Source organism: Gymnoscopelus braueri, assembly GCF_963280865.1.
Source record: "Gymnoscopelus braueri genome assembly, chromosome: 13".
Lineage (NCBI taxonomy): Eukaryota > Metazoa > Chordata > Actinopteri > Myctophiformes > Myctophidae > Gymnoscopelus > Gymnoscopelus braueri.
Genome location: NC_137615.1, coordinates 8923803 through 8944282, shown reverse-complemented (window position 1 = coordinate 8944282; position 20480 = coordinate 8923803). Strand labels below are relative to the sequence as shown.

Genomic DNA, 20480 nt, shown 5'->3' with positions numbered 1-20480 from the left:
TAGCACCGGCCCTGAGTGAATCAAACTATCGTACCACCAACCCACCCAACCTCCGACACCCGCCAAGATGTTCCCCTGGATTGTTGTGTCAGTGTGTCATCTAATGCACAGTGTACTGTAGATTATGTGGTTTTGTTCTACGACTGTGTGTGCGTGGCGACTTGTGTTTCCCACTGAGAGCGTTTAGTTGTTTATTTGTTGTGTTGTGAGCGGGCGTGCGGCGCTGGCGAGGAGAGAGAGAGAGACCGGCAGGAAGGAAAGCTCTGAGACTGTGTTTTTTTTTTTTTTTTTTTTGGCTCTGGTTCAGGACTGAGAAAATGGCGGTCGTCCTGTTCTCTCACAGCAGAGAACGACCAGCGCCGCGCGCGTGTGTGTGTGTGCGCGTGTGCGTGTGTGTGTGTGTGTGTGTGTGTTAGAAACACAGTGCCCCCTTTTTTTCCTCTGTCTCTGTTTCTTCCTCTCTCTCTCTCTCTCATGCATTTTTTTGTGAGCATTGCAAGTCAACTGTGCAGCGAGGGGGAGAAACACAGTCTGTGTTGTTGCTGTGACTCAATAGGTCTGTGTGTGTGTGTGCGTGCAGAACATACATGCATGCACACACACACACACACACACACATGCAGGCACACGCGCACAAGGCTGCACATGCGCAGTGACAACAACAACAACAACAGCAGCAAACGGCGCTGGAGTAGGAGTAGTAGTTGCACGAGCTGACTCGGGGGTTTGGGGAAGCAGAATTCTCAGGGCAAGTTCAAGGGTAGCCTTTCATTGGGTGCATTAGTACTACATCAGTTCTACACTTACTGTAAATCCTGTACAGTTAGTTTGCCCGGGGTCCTCCAGGGCTCTGTACTAGGTCTGCTCCTTTTTTCCTCTTTGGGTTTAATTGATTAACAACCTTCATTCTTGAGTGCCTATTTGGGGCATGTTGTTATCCCATTAAGACCTGGAACGCATCTGTGTCACTTTAGATTTCTTTGGCTATTCAAAAATAGCAGATATACAAGCTCGAGCTTGTAGATCTGCTATTTTTGAAAAAAAATGTTTTTAGATTTTTTTTCAAAAAACTGTTAGGATTTAGAAAACATTTTTAAGAATCGCCAGGTCTTAATGGGTTGTAGGAGAAACATCTTCAAACAAATCAAAATAAATGACACACATTTCAACATTTAAAAAGAAACATTTAAATCTGACAGATCTACAGTACACGGCCATATACAAGCTCACAACGTGTTGAATCGCGAGATTGTGTATCGGCTATTTTTAGTAGATAGTAGCCTAATAATAAAGCCTTTTTGGTTGACAGTGACCCAGGGAAAGAACAAAGAAGTATATTGTATGTATTATTGAATGAATGAGGAATCGTCTTTTTGTAGTGTATTAATAATTGATCTGGTTGAGACTAATGGTCCTTTATATATGCACTCACAGTGCAGTTTGAAAGCAGAGTAAAGCGCTCATGAGTGGGTAAATGTTCCATTTATATCCTCGTAGAGGCCTTGTTTCTCTGTGATGTCGGTGGATCTCATGGTGCTTGTTTGTCAGTGTGGTGGGTGGTACTGATGCTCATTAACAACACACCACATCAGTTCTACCTATATTTAGACACACATGTTTCCATGGTATCTCATCCATACCATAATGGGTGGGCGTGATGACAGAAGACTCTCTAGACCTCTGTCACAATTGTTATATAACTGCCTGATCGCAATCATTTTGCATATTTGTTAGAATGCTTTCCATTCATCCTTCTATAATTCACCAAAATGTGAATCTCTGCATCTCTGTGTCAGTCTGTCGCGGGCATAACTATAAAGTGTTTGACCAAAGGGCCTCACATTTGCGGTGTGTGTCTGCATTATGTGCGGTGCCAGGTGGCAGTTGGGGGGGGGGGGGCAACAACGGTTTCCGAGAACCGAAGAACTACATATATCTGAAGCCAATCAATCAGTGAATAGTTGACCGGTCAGGTTAAGCCAATCGGGGAAGGCCATGCCCACACCGGCTTCCTTGAAATGGGCGGGGACAGACAGGTACAGGCATTGACGTTTTTTTTCCCGGTTGGTTCGGTCGAATTGCCACTCAGGCAATACCTCTTTCCTGAAAAGTACAAATGATGGAGCTTGTACGAAATATAATTTCACACAATTCTTCACACCTGTAAACACATGTACCGTAATTTTCGCACTATAAGCCGCACCTGAATATAAGCCGCAGCAGCTAAATTGAATGATTTGTACATATATAAGCCGCACTGGACTATAAGCCGCAGGTGTAAAATCCATAGATTTAGGAGGTCCCCTAGTGGCCGTTAGCTGTAAAAATCCATAGATAAGCCGCACCGTTATATAAGCCGCAGGGTCGAAAAATGGGAAAAAAGTCGCGGCTTATAGTCCGAAATTTACGGTAGTCAACACGTAGCCAGACAACTATCCCACAATCTCCGAATGAGTCTGGAACTACACATCCCGAAAGCAGAGACAGGAAGCTGGCATCTGTTCACAAAAAATATATATTTTAAAATATCTTTACATTTTAGAATTTCCATTTCCGCCAAGCAGCAAGCTATATATGCTTAGATGATTTTGATTTATATTAGGACAAATGTTAGCGACTGTAAAGACGAAACGGAAGTGGGGAGGAGTCTTCACAGCCGCTTTATATCGCTTGATCATTTTTCAGAGCTGCCGTGCTCCATACTGTATGACGGAAGCGTTTGAAGATTGTGGGAGGCAACAGTCTGGCTAGCGAGACTATAGTAAACATGTGATGTTTATTTTTATTTATTTTATTTATTTATTTATTTAACAGGGACAATGCACATTGATCAACATTTATTTAACAGTTATTCACATCCATGTAAATGAGCCAGAGTTAGCCAGAGTTGGCTAATTTTCATCTGTAGTCCCTGAGCAGGCTATTAAAAAAGTGGTATAGTTATCCATACAAAAAAAGACATCGTCAACAATACAAAACAAGTAGACATAGTACAGAAGACAAAACAAATACAGTAAAATATGAGAAGGCAGTGATTAATGGGGCCGAAATTTACTCATGATTACAAATTTGGTTAGCTTTAAGCCATCTTTTAAGGTTGAATTTGAAAGTTAGATAGTTGGTGGTCTCTCTTACTTCGGTAGGAACTGTTCCAGTGATGGGAGGCTCTAACAGAGAAGACTGTTTTACCAAACACACTCTGTCTGAATGGTACCTCACAGTCTCCCCTGGTAGTTGCCCTTGTTGTTCTGTCACCACTTTCTCTTCGCTCTATGAATTGTTTTAGTGGTGGAGGTGCAAGCCCATTTAAAACCTTAAAAATGAGACAAGCATCTGCAAAATGTTTAAAGCCATCAAAATTAAATAAATTATACTTTTGAACTATACGGCAATGGTGGTAACGGTTGGGTTTTTGATCAAGTGTTTTTAATGTCTGTTTGTAAAGTGATTCTATGGGTTTGAGAGTTGTTAGATTTGTCTGTGACCAGGTTGTGAAGCAGTATGTGATGTGTGAGAAAATCATTGCATGCATATGTGACCATGTCTCTTGTTTTTCTTCCAGAACTGCCTGTCCAGAGCTCCCAGGTATCCCAGTATGATAGTCCCCTCTGGGGACCCCTGCCATCCAGTCGTTGTGCCACCTCCACCAGCAGCAGTACAGCTGCCGCGTCTCCCAGTCATCCCAGTGGCTGGGATCAACTGATCATAGACCACACGGACACAGAGGCGTGGCCCTCCATTACCCAGGTTATTACCGTATATATTATTATTTTGCATATTTAAAAAAAAAACTTTGATTTATTTTTGATGTTTTTGTTTTCCAGTGGTGGAGTTGGTTTGCTAGTTAAGTTTAAATTGTGTGAAAAGGCTCAGCTTTAAGGTTTAATTAGTTTTTCTTGTGTTTGTTAACTCATTCACTGCCAGAACTTTTTTTTTTTGCGTTTGCCCACTGCCAGAGATTTTTAATTTAAAAAAAAAAGTACTCAGGAGCCGAGATACAAAATGTTCAAGTTTTAAGTTAACAAGGAAGTGGATGGGAGTTTAGATCTTCAACAAATCATATCTCCTTGGTCTTTGGGTTAAAAAATTAATAAATAAATAGTTTTAGTCGTTCTTGGCAGAGGGGGCTTAAAGGACAAAAGTCGTTTTAGTCGTTCTAGGCAGGGAATGAGTTAATATGGGGCGAGATTTAAAAAGTTATGAAAAATTAGCAAGAATAGCTGATCTACAAGGTGTGAGCTTCAGATATTTTTGCTATTCTGGTTTTGACAATTGTTGACAACAGAGGTAAAAAAAAATATTGGAAGATTTCATATCCAACCACAATACGAGGCTAATTCAAATTGACAAAGACTAAAACTATGGACATTGTTCTAGTGTTCTGATATTTTGTAAATATATGTAGTTAACTCTAATAATAACCCTGTCCATCATCCAGAGCCAGGCTCCTCCAGCGTCGGCCGGAGGAGGATGCTCCTCGTCAGACAGTGACCCCGGTGCCACAGCAGCCAGCATGAGCACCAACGGCCAGACGGGCCACTTCCCTGCAGGCCACCCCGGCAGCAAGGCGGCCGCCAGCTCTGGGCCCGGCCCCACCAATCACCCTGGGGCCGGGATGCTCTCCAACCAGGCCGCTGCCAATCGCAGCTGGGCATCATCCGGGCTGCCCGGACCCACCCACTGCCCCCCTCCTCAGTCCTCAATGGGGGGCGACGGGAAAAATGACCCTCAACTGGGAGGAGGAGGAGGAGGAGGAGGAGGGGGAGGAGGAGGGGGCCGAGGTTGGGGCTCCTCCCTTAACTCCGCCCCCAACTTTAACTTGAACCTGAACCCAAACGCCAACCCGTCCGCCTGGCCCGTGCTGGGCCACGACGGGCCCGGACCCAACCCCAACGCCCCCTCTCAACCCTCACCCAACCTCTGCAACCCGCCTGGCGACAACGCCAACGCCAGCGCTGGAGTCGCCATGGGCGTCGGGGGCATCGACAACCCCTCCTCGGCGAGTAGCGGCAGTGCCTGGGGCGACCCGGCGGACGGCGCGCACCCTTCCACCCCGTCCTCCTCCACGAATGTGTCTTTCAGTTCGGAACCTCGGAACCTTAACTCTGACGGACCGAATCGCGGCTCGAAGCGGGAGGCCCCGAGTCCCGTCCGCGGCGTGTCCGGCTGGGGCGCGGGCAGCCCCGTGGGCCGGCTGCCGCCCGGCGCCACACAGGTAGGCCTTGAGCAGTGGTGGAAAGTAACTAAGTACATTTACTTAAGTACTGTACTTAAGTACAATTTTGAGGTATTTGTACTTTACTTGAGTATTTCCAATTTCCAATAATTTTACTTCTACTGCACTACATCTCAGAGGCAAATATTGTACTTTTACTCCATTACAATTATTTGAAAACTTTAGTTACTAGTTACTTTGCAGATATAAAGTATGATATTATGAAACATACATTAACCACTTTAGCCCTATTTTATACCTAAGCTATTTGAAAATAGCAGATCTACAAGCTCACAACGCGTCGCATCGCGACGCGTTGTGAGCTTGTAGATCTGCTATTTTCAAATATTTTGATACCATTACTAATTACCATTACCATATTGATGCCATTACTTTTGTACTTTTACTCAAGTAATTTTTCAATTCTGGACTTTTACTTGTAACAGAGTATTTTTATATTGCAGTATTGGTACTTTTACTTAAGTAAAGAATTTTAGTACTTTTTCCACCACTGGCCTTGAGTCACAATTATTACATAATCGCCTGATCACAATGATTTGAGATACAGACATTTATAATGTATAATCTAAGAATGCGTCTGTTGAAAAATAGTGAAAATATCTACAAGCTCACAGGATTGGCAATTTTGGAAAGGCCTGTTTTGGCCATAGTATATTATTTATTTTGATTATTGGTCCCGGTCATTTGTCTGTCATTTCTTTGTATATTTAAGGTAGTGAGCAATTCTTGTTTACAAAGCCCAAAGCGCAAACAGAAATGTAGTTTTTATACAATTCAACCGTTAATCGTATATTAATCGTCAACTAAAACGTCATTGTGATTGTGACAACCCTACCCCGCAGGTCAACGGAGAAGATGGCAGCTCTGTGTGGGGCAGCAATGGAGACTCCAAGGTGGCTTCGTCCAAGGAGACGTCCGGCTGGGAGTCGGGTTCAGGCTGGGGCCACAGGGGAGGCTCCGGAGGGTCCTGGGGAGACCAGTCCAGTGGCGACTGGGGGGGGAAGCAGCAACACTCCGGAGGAGGAGGAGGAGGAGGAGAGGCTCCGGGAGGCTGGGACGCCCCGGGCTCTCCTGCCCAGGACCAGCAGGTCAACTCGTGGAGCAGAGCTCAGAGCGCGGTGGGCGCCAGCGAGGGCAGCGGTGACGGCGCGGACGGGCATCCCGGCCGCGGTGCGCACCGCCTGTCCCGGGGTGACGAGCAACCCCCTCTGCTGCCCGCCCCGGACCTGGACCCCAGGGTGCTGTGTAACAGCGGCTGGGGACAGACCCCCGTCCGCCAGCACACCTCCTGGGACAGCGTTGAGGCGAACCGCAAGAGAGAAGCCAGCAAGAGAGAAGCCAGCACCGAGTCCTGGAGCTCCGGCCCCTCCACCCCTAACGATCCGCAGGGAGGTCCCCAAAGCGCTAGCGTGGCCTCGCATCAGAGACCCGACTCTGGGAGCAAGAACGACGGGCCTGCTACCCTGCAGGGCGCGCCAGGCTGGGGTGGAAGCATGGCCGCCCCGAACCAGCACGGCTCTGGCTGGGGGGAGCTTCCCAGCAACAAGAAGCCTTCCGACGGCCCTGGAGGCTGGGGGGGGAACCCACCGCCTGGAGCCCCCAACACCCCCAACATCCCCAAAAACGGTGGCCAGTCCTGGGGAGAGGAGAAACCCACCGGCTGGGAGGACTCCCATAGTAAGGCCAAGCCTCAGAGTTGGGGGGAGCAGCCGAAAGCCCCCCACGGTTGTAACAGCGGTGGGGGAGACTGGGGGGAACCGGGAGATGGCAAGAAGGGCAGCCCCGCCAACCCGTCCTGGGATGGAGAGGCGGGAGGCTGGAAAGACGGACCCCGGAGCCGGGGAGGGAAGCCCGCTCCGGGTCCTGGAACACCCGGAGGTGGAGGTGGAGGCTGGGGAGAGTCGGTCAGCCAGCGCCCTGCTGGTCCTGCCCAAAGCTGGGGGGGCAAGCCTCAAGACGAGCGCCCTGCTGGTCCTGCCCAAAGCTGGGGGGGCAAGCCTCAAGACGAGCGCCCTGCTGGTCCTGCCCAAAGCTGGGGGGGCAAGCCTCAAGACGAGCGCCCTGCTGGTCCTGCCCAAAGCTGGGGGGGCAAGCCTCAAGACGAGCGCCCTGCTGGTCCTGCCCAAAGCTGGGGGGGCAAGCCCCAGGACGAACGATCCGCTGGTCCTGCCCAAAGCTGGGGGGGCAAGCCTCAAGACGAGCGCCCTGCTGGTTCTGCCCAAAGCTGGGGGGGCAAGCCCCAGGACGAACGATCCGCTGGTCCTGACCAAAGCTGGGGGGGCAAGCCCCAGGACGGGCCCAACGGTACAGGAGGTGGAGGTAGGCCTGACTCAGTTATTACATGATCGCCTGATTGTAATTATTTGAGATATAATTGCAATTATTGTAATATATCTGTTGAAAAATTGCTGGAATAGCTGATCTGCAAGCTCACAACGCATCACAATGCACACGATTTGAGCTTGTAAATCTGGCTATTTACGCTATTTCTGAACAATTTGGAAAGTACCAAATTAAATGCATGGCCTGTTTTGGCCATAGTACATTATTTATTTTGATTATTGGTATCGGTCAGTTTGTGCGTGTTAAATATTGTTTTCATATCTGCCCTGTGCATTGTTTTGTTTACAAAGCCAAATCAGTTGCAAACATAAATGTGATAATTACTACTTACTTGTTCCAATGTTCAATGTCAAAAACACAATAAAAATCCCAATCATTTGTATGGCACTTAACCCATTAAGACCTGGGACGCATCTGTGTCATTTTTAGATTTGAGCTAAAAAGTATTATTTTACACTTTGGCTATTCAAAAATAGCAGATCTACAAGCTCGTAGCGCGGCACCGAGTGCCGCGCTACGAGCTTGTAGATCTGCTATTTTTGAAAAAATCCAGAAAATGTGTGCAAATCGTTGAATATTTTGAAAACGTTTGTAACTCAAATCTTTGCTTCTGGGGGTCCCTGGAAAAAAATATTTTGAGATGGGGGGGGTCCGCGGCCAAATACATATACATTTTGGGGTCCTTGACATGAAAAAGTTTGAGAACCACTGATATAGAAACATACGTTTGTTTAAAAAAAAACTGTTAGGATTTAGAAGACATTTTTGTAGAATCGGAAACTCAGGCCTTAACCCTTTAAGACCTGGAACGCATCTGTGTCACTTTTAGATGTCTTTAGGCTATTCAAAAATAGCAGATATACAAGCTCATAGCGCGGCACCGAGTGCCGCGCTATGAACTTGTAGATCTGCTATTTTTGAAAAATCGTGAAAAAATATTTTTAATTTTTTTCCCAAAAAACTGTTAGGATTTAGAAAACATTTTTAAGAATCGCCTCAGGTCTTAATGGGTTAATGGGTTAATTGTCATCTATCACGGTCATGCCATCCCCAGGAGAAGGAGGAGGAGGAGGAGGAGGAGGAGGAGGGGGTGTGGGTTCGTGGGGCGGTCCGGGTTCCGTGAAGCAGAGCGCGGGTCGGAGCGGCAAGCAGCAGGACCTCTCTGGTGGTGGAGGAGAGCCCACCGGCTGGGAGGAGCCGTCCCCGCCGTCCGTCCGACGCAAGATGGAGATCGACGACGGCACCTCCGCCTGGGGGGACCCCGCCGCCGGGGCCCACAGCAAGGCTGTCAACCTGTGGGACAAGAACAACCCAGGAGGCTCCCAGGTATGACGGGGGCTGGGCAACTAACCGAACGCGTATCGAAAACCCACATTTAGAACCTATGACCGAATAATCGAGAAACACAATTGTTTTTTGGGGTTATATACAGTGGTGGAAAGTAACTAAGTAGATTTACTTAAGTACTGTACTTAAGTACAGTTTTGAGGTATTTGTACTTTACTTGAGTATTTCCAATTTCCAATACTTTTACTTCTACTCCACTACATCTCAGAGGCAAATATTGTACTTTTACTCCACTACAATTACTTGAAAACTTTAGTTACTAGTTACTTTTCAGATATAAACTATGATATAATGAAACATACATTAACCACTTTAGCCCTATTTTATACATAGGCTATTTGAAAATAGCCGATCTACAAGCTCACAACGCGTCGCATCGCGACGCGTTGAGAGCTTGTAGATCGGCTATTTTCAAATATTTAGTACTTTTACTTTTGGTACTTTAAGTACATTTTGATGCCAATACTTTTGTACTTTTACTCAAGTAAATTTTAAATTTTGGATTTTTACTTGTAACAGAGTATTTTTATATTGCAGTATTGGTACTTTTACTTAAGTACAGAATTTGAGTACTTTTTCCACCACTGGTTATATATCAACGAATCGACACAAAACCATTCTGAATCGATTAGCCTTGTTAGTAGTTCACCCAAAAAAATGACTTATTTTCTATCAATTGCACACCCCATGAAGCCTTGAATTCAGGGATTTTTATTTTGTTTTTGTGGCATTCCTAAGACAATAATGTGATGCCCGGGTGTATTTCCGGTAGGATTTCCGGCACATGGGGTGTGCAATTGATAGAAAATAAGTATTTTTTGGGGTGAACTACTCCTTTAACCACTTAATATACCTGTATTGTATTTGAGATGCAGACAATAGAGTACAGAAGTCCTGACGTCACTCGTTCATCTCCTGGTTCGTAAAGTAATTTCTCTATGGAGAATAACATTGAGTCATCATAGAATCGTCTCATATAAGAATTGTGGTCCAAAAATAAACAAACTGTCTCGGCGATATTGTCAGCGAGGTGGCTCTGTATCGTTTATGATAGTCAGTCACTCATATTTTGATACAGTCTGTTTCTGGCGAAAATTTAACTAATTCGGTGGAAGTAACATTATCGCTTTCTCACCGTCAGTCGATGCTTCATATCCATAAGAGTCAAACCGCCGGGATCATTTGTTTATTTTTGGAACACAGTTCTTATTCGACGCGATATTAAAGACGTGTATGGGAATTCAGAATGGGGCTGGAAAACCGCGAACCAGGTAGGATGTGTAAATTACGTCAGACTTCGGTGCTCTATGGTATTTTTTGTATGAGAAATAGTAAATGAAATAAAACGTGCTGAAAAATACCTCATGATTAGATTTCACAGAAAACCCAGGATTGCTACAGTTACAGAAGGACTGCAGAGTGTTCAAATTTTTTTTTTTTTATAATTAGATTGTTTCATTAATTTAATCTAGTAAATTCAATAGTGGATTCATTTTAACATTTCCCTATTCCCAGGGAAAGCCCACCCCTGGCGGAGGAGCAAGTAACCCCCCACCAGGCGCCGGTAACAACCACCCCCACCCCCACCCCCACCCCCATCCCCACTCTCACTCTCACCCCTACCACGGCCCGCCTCCGCCCCTCCAAAACCACGGCCACGCGCCTCAGAACCCCGGGCCCAGCGGAGGAGGGCCCCCCACCATGGAGCCTCCTGTACCGCACCAGACTGGACCCCCCCCTCACAGCAGACCTCCTCTCATGGCTCAAGGTAACGACGACCAGCCTGATGCAGTCTCATCACACTGTTGAATTACATGACTTAACCCATTGAGACCTGAAGCCGATTCTACATGTCTCCTAAATCCCAACAGTTTTCTGAAAAACTTATGTTTCTATATCAGTGGTGCTCAATCTTTTTCATGTCAAGGACCCCCAAAATTATATGTATTTGGCCGCAGACCCCCATCAAAATATTTTGTTCCAGGGGCCCCCAGAAGCAACGATTTGAGTTAAAAATGTTCGCTTTAGAAATATATATATTCAAAGATTTGCAAACATTTTCACGATTTTTCAAAAATAGCAGATCTACAAGCTCGTAGCGCGGCACTCGGTGCCGCGCTATGAGCTTGTATATCTGCTATTTTTGAATAGCCAAAGTGTAAAATAATGCTTTTTATCTCAAATCTAAAAATGACACAGTTCCAGGTCTTAATGGGTTAACACAAAGAATAATCCCTTTCATCACCTGTAATAGAGGAATAATTGTCTTTCTTACTGCTCACTTACAATGTAAAATGTGTCAAAGGTTCTAGTGGCGCGATTCCTTATCCAACGGTTAAAGAGGTTTAGCGCGGTTAGACGCGCTGCGCCGCACCGCCATAAGCCGCAAGCCCTTGATCCTTTTTAAAAAAAAAGGTTACGTCTTGACCTTGGCTGTCCTCCTCGGATTTACATCTAATTGAATATCCAAATGAGTTTTGTGTGGGGTAACCGTGCGTGGCAACCTCACGTGGGTATCACCCGGAGCGGAGGAAGCCCGAGAATGCTGTTTACAAAGCGCCACTGCCCTCGTGAAAATACCCCGATCTGCACAAAGTGTGGAGAGCCGCGGAGGAAGTGTGTGATTAGAGAGAGAGGGGAGCCGCCATCTGTCAGTAGTTAGAGAGGAGGAGGGGTGGGGGGGGTGGGGAGGGACTGCAGGAAGCACAGATCAGGGTCACCACACACACGCCCCCTGCTGTCTCCCACCTGACACTGCACGGTGACGTCATATTTCAGGCATCCCTAGTAGTGAGTGTATTCGTTATTATACAGGCTTATGAGACCAGTGTTGCCAGATTCTGTGAGAGAAACAAGCAACCAGGTCTAGGAAAACCAGCCCAAAAGAAGCGGCAATGGTGCGGCGCGTTGTGAGCTTGTAGATCGGCTATTTTCAAATAAAATCTTGCGGGGAAATTATAATAAGCAGATCTGGCAACCCTGTATGAGACATACACATTAAAGCAATAACATACCCTAATGGGTAACAAATCAGCAAATGGAAAAGGGTACATTAGAGTGCCACATTTGTCCACAATGTGGATTTTTTTTGTTCTGGTAAGTAGGGATGTTCAAGAATAGTGTACTATCACTAATTAATGGTCATTTAAACTATTCATTAAAATATATAGACTTATTTTTTTCATGTTTTGGTTTTACGCATTTAAAGTCTGCAGCCAAAACCAGTCATGTCCTAATGAAAAGTTGCTTTTAACAAGCACAAATTGTGTTGCATTAAGCATTTCAAATGGCTTTTATATACTCTCAATCTTTTTCTTTTTCTCTGATATGGGCTTCTAGATCAAAATGGCCTCCGTTTAGTTAGTGCAGTCGGTTACAAAAACATTGTTTAAACGTCAGTGAAATTGTTCGATGCACACATCCCCACTGGTAAGGATACGTTAAGAGTGTGAAGTGTAATATTGGAGCAGTCTCCAGGAGCTGACCTCTCCCTGGAGACACACAGGGAGCTAAACTGGGCCTGGCATTCCTTGCAGGGCTTGCAGAGATGGAGCAGTGTGTCCCCCTATGCCCCATGCCAAGAAGCACTGGGCTGGGCCAACTTCTAAACTTCTCTCTCTCTCTCTCTGTCCCCTGCCCAGCTGAGAGACAAGCCCTGCCTGGCATTTTCCCTCCCCGCAGGGCTGGCACTTTATGCTTTATGCTCCAAAACAACAAAGATACAAAGATAATGCTTGATTTTTAATGGCTGGGTCTGCAACCAGCAGAGCACTTCCAGTGGAAGCTCCGAAACTCGTTTAACCACCTTTCAACTTGCCATCTCTGATTTGGACATGTCTTTACAGGCGACAGATGTCACATTGTCTAGCTTGTAGATCTGCTATTTTGATATTGAGCTTCGGATATTTTAAGTGGTTGAAAACGGCAGGATAAAATGAGTTTTGGTGGCAATTGAACCCGCGCAGCAACACAAGGTAAAATAGTGCCTCATTAGTTATAAATAGATGGCAGTAGCTCACCAAGTCAGATGTCTCTGTAGGGAATATTTGATTTCTTGTGTCTCCATGTGAAGTTTCAGGACAGCGTTATAGCTACGTGTGGCAAATTTGGGTCGGGTGTATGTTTTGTATAGTGTGATCAATGATCAATGTGGCCCCCAGCTTTGGGTATTAACACCCATCCTGCCCTCTCTTCACTCGCTGGCAGTGCGTTGGATTGGTTTTTAAGATTTTACTGACTGATTTCTAATGAAGCCTCGCAACGCCAGGCTCCCAGTTACATTTTAGACCTGCTTGTCCCACATGAGCTGAGTGCAGTCTTAAAGGGCAAGACCACTTTGGTAGAGGTTTATGTTGTGTAGTTACCTTGCCATGATGTAACTCCAAAGGTGGGCAAGAAATAAAAAATAATTGCTCCATTGATTAGAAATTGATAATTCAAAATATGCTCCCCATTGACTTACATTGTACGGTAAAACAGCTCTCAAAGTCACTATTTTAGCACGTAAACGAACGCAAACAAAGTTGATTCAGACAATATAGAACATCACCAAACCCAGTACTGTTTTTTTTATATAAAAATGTCAACTTCCTGTTGATTTTGCCATTTTTAATAAGTAGAAAACCTGGACTGGATCCGCGGATCCGGATCCAGATCTTCAAATAGTAAAATCAACAGGAAGTTGACATTTTTATTAAAAAAACAAACAGTACTGGGTTTGGTGATGCTATATATTGTCTGAATCAGCTTTGTTTGTGTTCATTTATGTGCTAAAAGAGTGACTTTGAGAGCAGTTTTACCATACAATGTAAGTCAATGAGGAGCATATTTTTGAATCATCAATTTCTAATCAATGGAGCAATTATTTTTGATTTCTTGCCCACCTTTGGAGTTACATCATGGCAAGGTAACTACACAACCCAAACCTCTACCAAAGTGGTCTTACCCTTTAAGCCGTCTGTATTATTGTTGTTATGTTGTTGTGTTAGCACAGTGTTGCAGACCTAACCGCACTTGCATGTCGTTGCTTGTACCTGTATGCAGTGGTGTGTTCTACCGCAGTGGTTTTCAACCAGTGGTCCGGGGGACCACCAGTGGTCCTTGGGGGGCTACCAGGGGGGTCCCCAGCTAAATTAGTTTACATAGCCTCAGAATCATTTTAACCACTTAGCTTTAGCTATTCAAAAATAGCAGATATACAAGCTCCTAGCGCGGCACTCGGTGCCGCGCTATGAGCTTGTAGATCTGCTATTTTTGAAAGATCTTGAAAATGTGTGCAAATCTTTGAATATATATACATTTTTCAAAGAGAACATTTTTAACTCAAATCTTTGCTTCTGGGGGTCCCTGGCACAAAACATTTTCAGATGGTGGTCCGCGGCCAAATGTATATCAATTTAGGGGTCCCTGGCATGAAAATGGTTGAAAACCACTGTTCTACCGTGTTGCGCTGTATACGTAGTATGCCGTGCAGATTTTTTTAATATTGTTGATTTGATTTGGTATACCGTCTACTAAACATTTCATCCATTGACCACGCGCGTATGGCCTATACGCGCGCATGTCGTGCAGGGAATAAGTATCATATGCCCTCCGAAAAAACCTAGAACCCACAACTGCCTGTTTGAGTAGTGACAAATAAACCTTCTTAATGTTATCGCTGCGGGACACCTGCGGACAACCAAGCATGAATCAGGTGTTTTAGGGTTGTTCCTAAACCGGGCTCATCACCTGGGGTGATACTCAAGTACTCAAATGTTTTACTCAAGTAAATGTATCAATACTGCAATGTAGAAGTACTCTGTTACGAGTAAAAGTCTGGAATTCAAAATTTACTTGAATAAAAGTACAAACGTATTGGTGTCAAAATGTACTTAAAGTACCAAAAGTAAAAGTACTGACATTTTTGAAAATAGCAGATCTACAAGCTCACAACGCGTCGCGATGCGACGCGTTGTGAGCTTGTAGATCGGCTATCTTCAAATAGCCTAGGTATAAAATGGGGCTGAAGAGGTTAATGTATGTTTTATAATATAATGATTTATATCTGCAAAGTAACTAGTAACTAAAGTTTTCAGATAATTGTAGTGGAGTCAAAGTACAATATTTGCCTCTGAGATGTAGTGGAGTAGAAGTAAAAGTATAGACAATTGGAAATACTCCAGTAAAGTAAAAGTACCTCAAAATTGTACTTAAGTACAGTAGTTGAGTAAATGTACTTAGTTACTTTACACCACAGGTGATCTGAAAAGGTCTTTGTGAATAGAAAGTCAATTACCGTCATCATTGCTAACGGCGGTTGTTTTGTGGCGTCTCGTTCCAGGCTGGGGAGAGATGTCCAGCACCCACGCCAAACCAGAGGGGGGGTCGTGGGGTGAGCCTGCACCCCCTCCGGTCAGCGTGGACAACGGGACGGCCGCCTGGGGCAAGTCCGCCGGGAGCTGTGGAGGCTGGGGGGGCGACAACGGACCTGACGGCGGGGGCTACAGCAGAGGAAACCCCCCGCCCATGGGATCTGCAGCTTGTAAGAGTGGTGAGTAGCTTTAACCCATTGATACCTGGAACGCTTCTGTGTCACTTTAGATGCCTTTGGCTAATCAAAAATAGCAGATATACAAGCTCATAGCGCGGCACCGAGTGCCGCGCTACGAGCTTGTAGATCTGCTATTTTTGAAAAATCGTGAAAAAATATTTTTTATATTTTTTTTCAAAAAACTGTTAGGATTTAGATTTTTTTTTAAGAATCGCCTCAGGTCTTAATGGGTTAAAGAGAGCCCACACCGACATAAAAAAAATTATTTAATTAGGCCGTATTTATCATACACTAGACTAGGAGTTCTCAACAGTTTCTGAGCACTGAACCCCTTTTGTCTTTGAGACAAAAGGGGGATACTGAAGTATCCCCTTTTTGCTCATAAATGTTTTAATTGCAGTTTCAAAATGTATACGGCTATAGTGTATATGGCAATAGTGAACAATTACAACTCTGTCTCACGTTAGACTCAGTCTCTCACTTTTAGTACAGTTATAGTCATTACAGATGACTACAACCACATTCCACACCAGATACAACCACATTCTTTTACATATTATATGAAAAAATAATTAAATCTTATTTTCCTCACAATCTTGCGGACCCCTGCAGTGCTGGCAAGTACCCCTAAGGGTTCCCTGCACAAGGCCATTGCCCGTTGGGAGATGCATGCCCTCCGGTTATGCAATACCCGTTGTACCCGTTCTCAGAGTACTTTGTACAGGATTATTTATCATAGTTATTACCCATTGGCATAGTACTCGGCGGCCAGACTGTGACATCGGTAGGTATTATGACATCATATTGATGACATCAGTGATCTCCATACATGGGCATAAAAGGGACTTAGAGAGACAGACGGACATGCAGGCAGACAGACAGGCAGGCAAGCAGACAGACAGATACCAAGAAGGTTTTTTTTCCTTCTAATTATCAGTTTGAATTGAATTAACACTGAGGGTTTTACAGTGTAGATTGGAGTCGCAGAGATAAAGAAAAATAAATGTATCAAATGGTTGTCCGTGGCCTAATGAATATCATACTGGGGGTCCTTGAAATTAAAGAAAAAGGTTGAGAATGACTGGTCTAGACAGCCTGGTGCTCTGTGTTTGGGTCTGAAGCGTATAAAATGCTTCATGTGTGTATTCCAACACGCTAACATCATCAATAGTCATCTCCTTTATGTGTCAAACCAAGGACACACACTGTAGAGTAGAGATGTGACCACCCTGACCCCTGGTGGCAGTTTTAACACACTGCGTTTTGTTTCGGACAGCCTCCAAGAATAACAGTAGATTTTTCTTTTTTTTCTTTATTACATCTTATGAATATGAGTACCCAAAGTTGCTTGGTTTTGGTTTTTCAACATTTCAGCAGCATTCACAACAATAACAAAATAAATCCTTAAGAATAACAAGCTGTAAGGTAAATGAATAGCTCAGTGTGTACATTAGTCATATAGCACACTTTGAGGTGCTGTGTGCGTGGCTTCTACTTCTAATGTAGGTATATATGCAGCATATGTATGCAAGCATAGATTTAAATGTAAATATGTGTATGTATGTGTTTGTATGTGCATTCATGTAAGCCTGTAGATCTGCAATTTGTGAAACACTTTGAAGCCTTTTTTATGAATTCATCTAAATCTGAAAAGTCACTAGTAACTAAAGCTGTCAAATAAATGTAGTGTAGTACAACATTTGCCTCTTGAGTAGTAATTGAAGTTAAAGTATCACGGCATTAAAATGCTCAAGAAATGTACATGCGATTGTTTTTTTTGCGTGGGTCCAGCAGTGAAACCTATGCAAGAAGGCTGGGGAGGAGGTGGAGAGGAGCAGCTCCAGTGGGACGCAGATGATGGAGACATGTGGAGCGGCACCTCCTCCTCCCAGGAGAACAACGCCTACAAGAAGGTCCCACAGAAGGTGGGCTTCATTGCTTGCACACCCTGTTCCACAAAATGTCCCACAAGACAAAAAGTGACGTACTTTCAACCGAAGAAGTTGTCCAACTTTAGCCGAATCCCAAAAACCTAATTTCTCACCTGGGCAGGGGGGGGGGGGGGGGGTTCCCTCTCGCCCTAGTGGTAGATGTTTTTGGTTTCCCATCTGGGAGAACCGGGTTCGAATCTAGGTTGACGACATTCTCGAGATGAAAATACATCGGTTTGTCGAGCAACAAACATATGAATCCGCCTTTATTTAGACAGGGTATCGTTTGGCACGGCAAGTTTATATTTGTATAGAACATTTCAACAACGAGGCAATTCAATACGCTTTATGTAAACCATTAAGCACAAGAAACATGTTATAACGGGACATTTCAATTCAGTAAAAAAAAAAGGTTAATCACTTACCTTCTTAATAGGACACACCTTTTCAGGACACGGAGACAAAAAACACAACGTAAAAGGACATTTGATTAGAATTGTCACAGCAGCTTTAGCGATACACACACACAGCGGTACTTAACCCATTAAGACCTGGAACGCATCTGTGTAACTACTTTAACCATAAGCTAATACTTTGGCTATTCAAAAATAGCAGATCTACAAGCTCGAGCTTGTAGATATGCTATTTTTGAAAAATCGAGAAAATGTGTGCAAATCTTTGAATATGTATATTTTTTTAAGCGATCATTTTTTACTCAAATCTTTGCTTCTAAGGGGTCCCTGGAACAACATAGTTTGAGATGGGGGTCCGCAGCCAAATACATATATATTTTGGTGGTCCTTGACATGAAAGAGTTTTGAGAACCACTGATTATAGCAACATAGGTAAAAAAAAAAAAAAAAAAGGATTCAAGTGACACAAATGTTCATGATTTTTTTCAAAAATAGCATCTACAATCTACAACGCATGTACTGTTAGGGCGTCCTTTTCATGTCAAGGACCCCCAAAATGATATGTATTTGGCCGCCGACCCCCATCTCAAAATATTTTGTTACAGGGGGTCCCAGAAGCAAAGATTTGAGTTAAAAATGTTGGCTTTAAAAGAATATAAATATATTAATTTGCACACATTTTCTCGATTTTTCAAAAATAGCAGACATACAAGCTCATAGCGCGGCACTCGGTGCAGCGCTATGAGCTTGTATATCTGCTATTTTTGAATAGCCAAAGTGTAAAATAATGCTTTTTTTAGCTCAAATCAAAAAGTGACACAGATGCGTTCCAGGTCTTAACGGGTTAAACATGCATATGAACATGAACATGAACATGCACTCAAAGCTGATGTCCTTTTTCCCCTCACAGGTGAAGGTTCCAGGGAAGCAGCAGCAGGAGGAAGCCTGGATGATGAACCGTCTCATCAAACAGCTGACTGACATGGGCTTCCCTGTGAGTCCAAGCACCTGACACACACACGACACTATGCATCATTACCAATTCATATTTACATTTTACCACCTGACACACACGACACTATGCATCATTACCAATTCATATTTACATTACCATCGTCTGTTTACTGGCCTCCCGCTCTAGAGGCACACAACGCTATCCATCATTACCAATTCATATTTACATTACCATAGTCTGTTTACTGACCTCCCCGCTCTAGAGGCACACAACACTTTGTCTTTCTTTCCCAGCTCTTTTGTTGTATTATTGTTGTCAGGAATGCATTAAAAAAAATGTTTACAAAAATAAAGAAAGGATGTTGATATTAAACACAACACGTACCATCAGACAGTGGTGTAAAGTAACTAAGTACATTTACTCATGTACTGTACTTGTAAGTACTGTACTTGTAAGTACTGTACTTGTAAGTACTTACAATTACTTCTACTCCACTACATCTCGGAGGCAAATATTCTACTTTTACTCCACTACAATTATTTGAAAACTTTAGTTACTTTGCAGATACAAATTATTATATTATAAAACACACATTAAATTTAACCACTTTAGCCCTATATTATACATAGGCTATTTGAAAATAACGATCTACAAGCTCACAATGCGTCGCATCACGATGTGTTATGAGCTTGTAGATCAGCTATTTTCAAACATTTTAGTACTTTTACTTTTGGTACTTTAAGTACATTTTGATACCAATACTTTTGTACTTTTACATTGCAGTAAAGCAATTGAGTACTTTTTCCACCACTGACATGATGACATGTTCCCAAAACCCACCCAAAATTAGGGAGGAAATTCAGAAAATTATGTATGACAAAAATGACACAACAGGAGAAATATATTTGCCTGAAAATAAAACCTCTTCATATGGTTGACTGACGGGCGGTTCGTTCCGGTTTGTTCCTCCAGAGGGACCCAGCAGAGGATGCGTTGAAGAGCAACAACATGAATCTGGACGCGGCCATGAGCGCCCTGCTGGAGAAGAAGTCGGAGCTGGACAAGCGGGGCGGGGGGATGGGGGGCATGGCCCCCCAACACGACTACAACAACAGCCTCATCAACAAATCCATGGGCGGCTGCCCCCCACCACGACCCCCCCTCCTCTCTAAAGACCCCTCCACTGACCCCCGCTCACCCTTCATGGATAAGGTAATCACACTCGCCATTTTCTTTTCCTATTTTTTTTTTCCTCTTCACTTTACTTTGGGTGCGTTCAGAAATACACTCTTGAGAAGCAGCTCCCAATTCAGAGTACTCTGGTTTGGACGTCATAGTGTGCTCTGATAACAGTTATTTCCCGAAACAGTCCGAGGAGATACACATTAACTAGTCTCGCGAGCCACACTGTTGCCTCCCACAATTATCAAACGCTTCCGTCATTACAGTATGGAGCACGGAAGCTCTGAAAATGATCAAGCGATAAAGCGGATGTGAAGCCTCCTCCCCGCTTCCGTTGCGTCTTTACAGTCACGCAAATATAAATCTAAATCATCGAAGCATATAAAGATTGCTGCTTAGTCAGAAATGGACATTTAAAAAAATTATTTTTTCAATATTCCTTTGTGAACGGAAATGACGAACAGATGACAGCTTCCTGCCTCGGATTTCGGGATGTGTAGTTCCAGACTATTCTATATAGCATTTGGAGATTGTGGAATAG

General features: G+C 44.0%; 1 protein-coding gene across 1 annotated transcript in view; it reads left to right on the top strand.

Moving 5' to 3' along the window:
• LOC308099383 (trinucleotide repeat-containing gene 6C protein-like) overlaps positions 1–20480 on the top strand; it is a 130387-nt gene that overhangs the window by 90551 nt on the left and 19356 nt on the right. Inside the window, exons 5-13 of the mRNA XM_080448125.1 lie at positions 3563–3747; positions 4439–5215; positions 6079–7555; positions 8634–8905; positions 10442–10694; positions 15249–15458; positions 17250–17383; positions 18713–18796; positions 19730–19969. Of these exons, the coding sequence (XP_080304251.1) occupies positions 3563–3747; positions 4439–5215; positions 6079–7555; positions 8634–8905; positions 10442–10694; positions 15249–15458; positions 17250–17383; positions 18713–18796; positions 19730–19969 (3632 nt within the window). The remainder of the gene's footprint in view (positions 1–3562; positions 3748–4438; positions 5216–6078; positions 7556–8633; positions 8906–10441; positions 10695–15248; positions 15459–17249; positions 17384–18712; positions 18797–19729; positions 19970–20480) is intronic.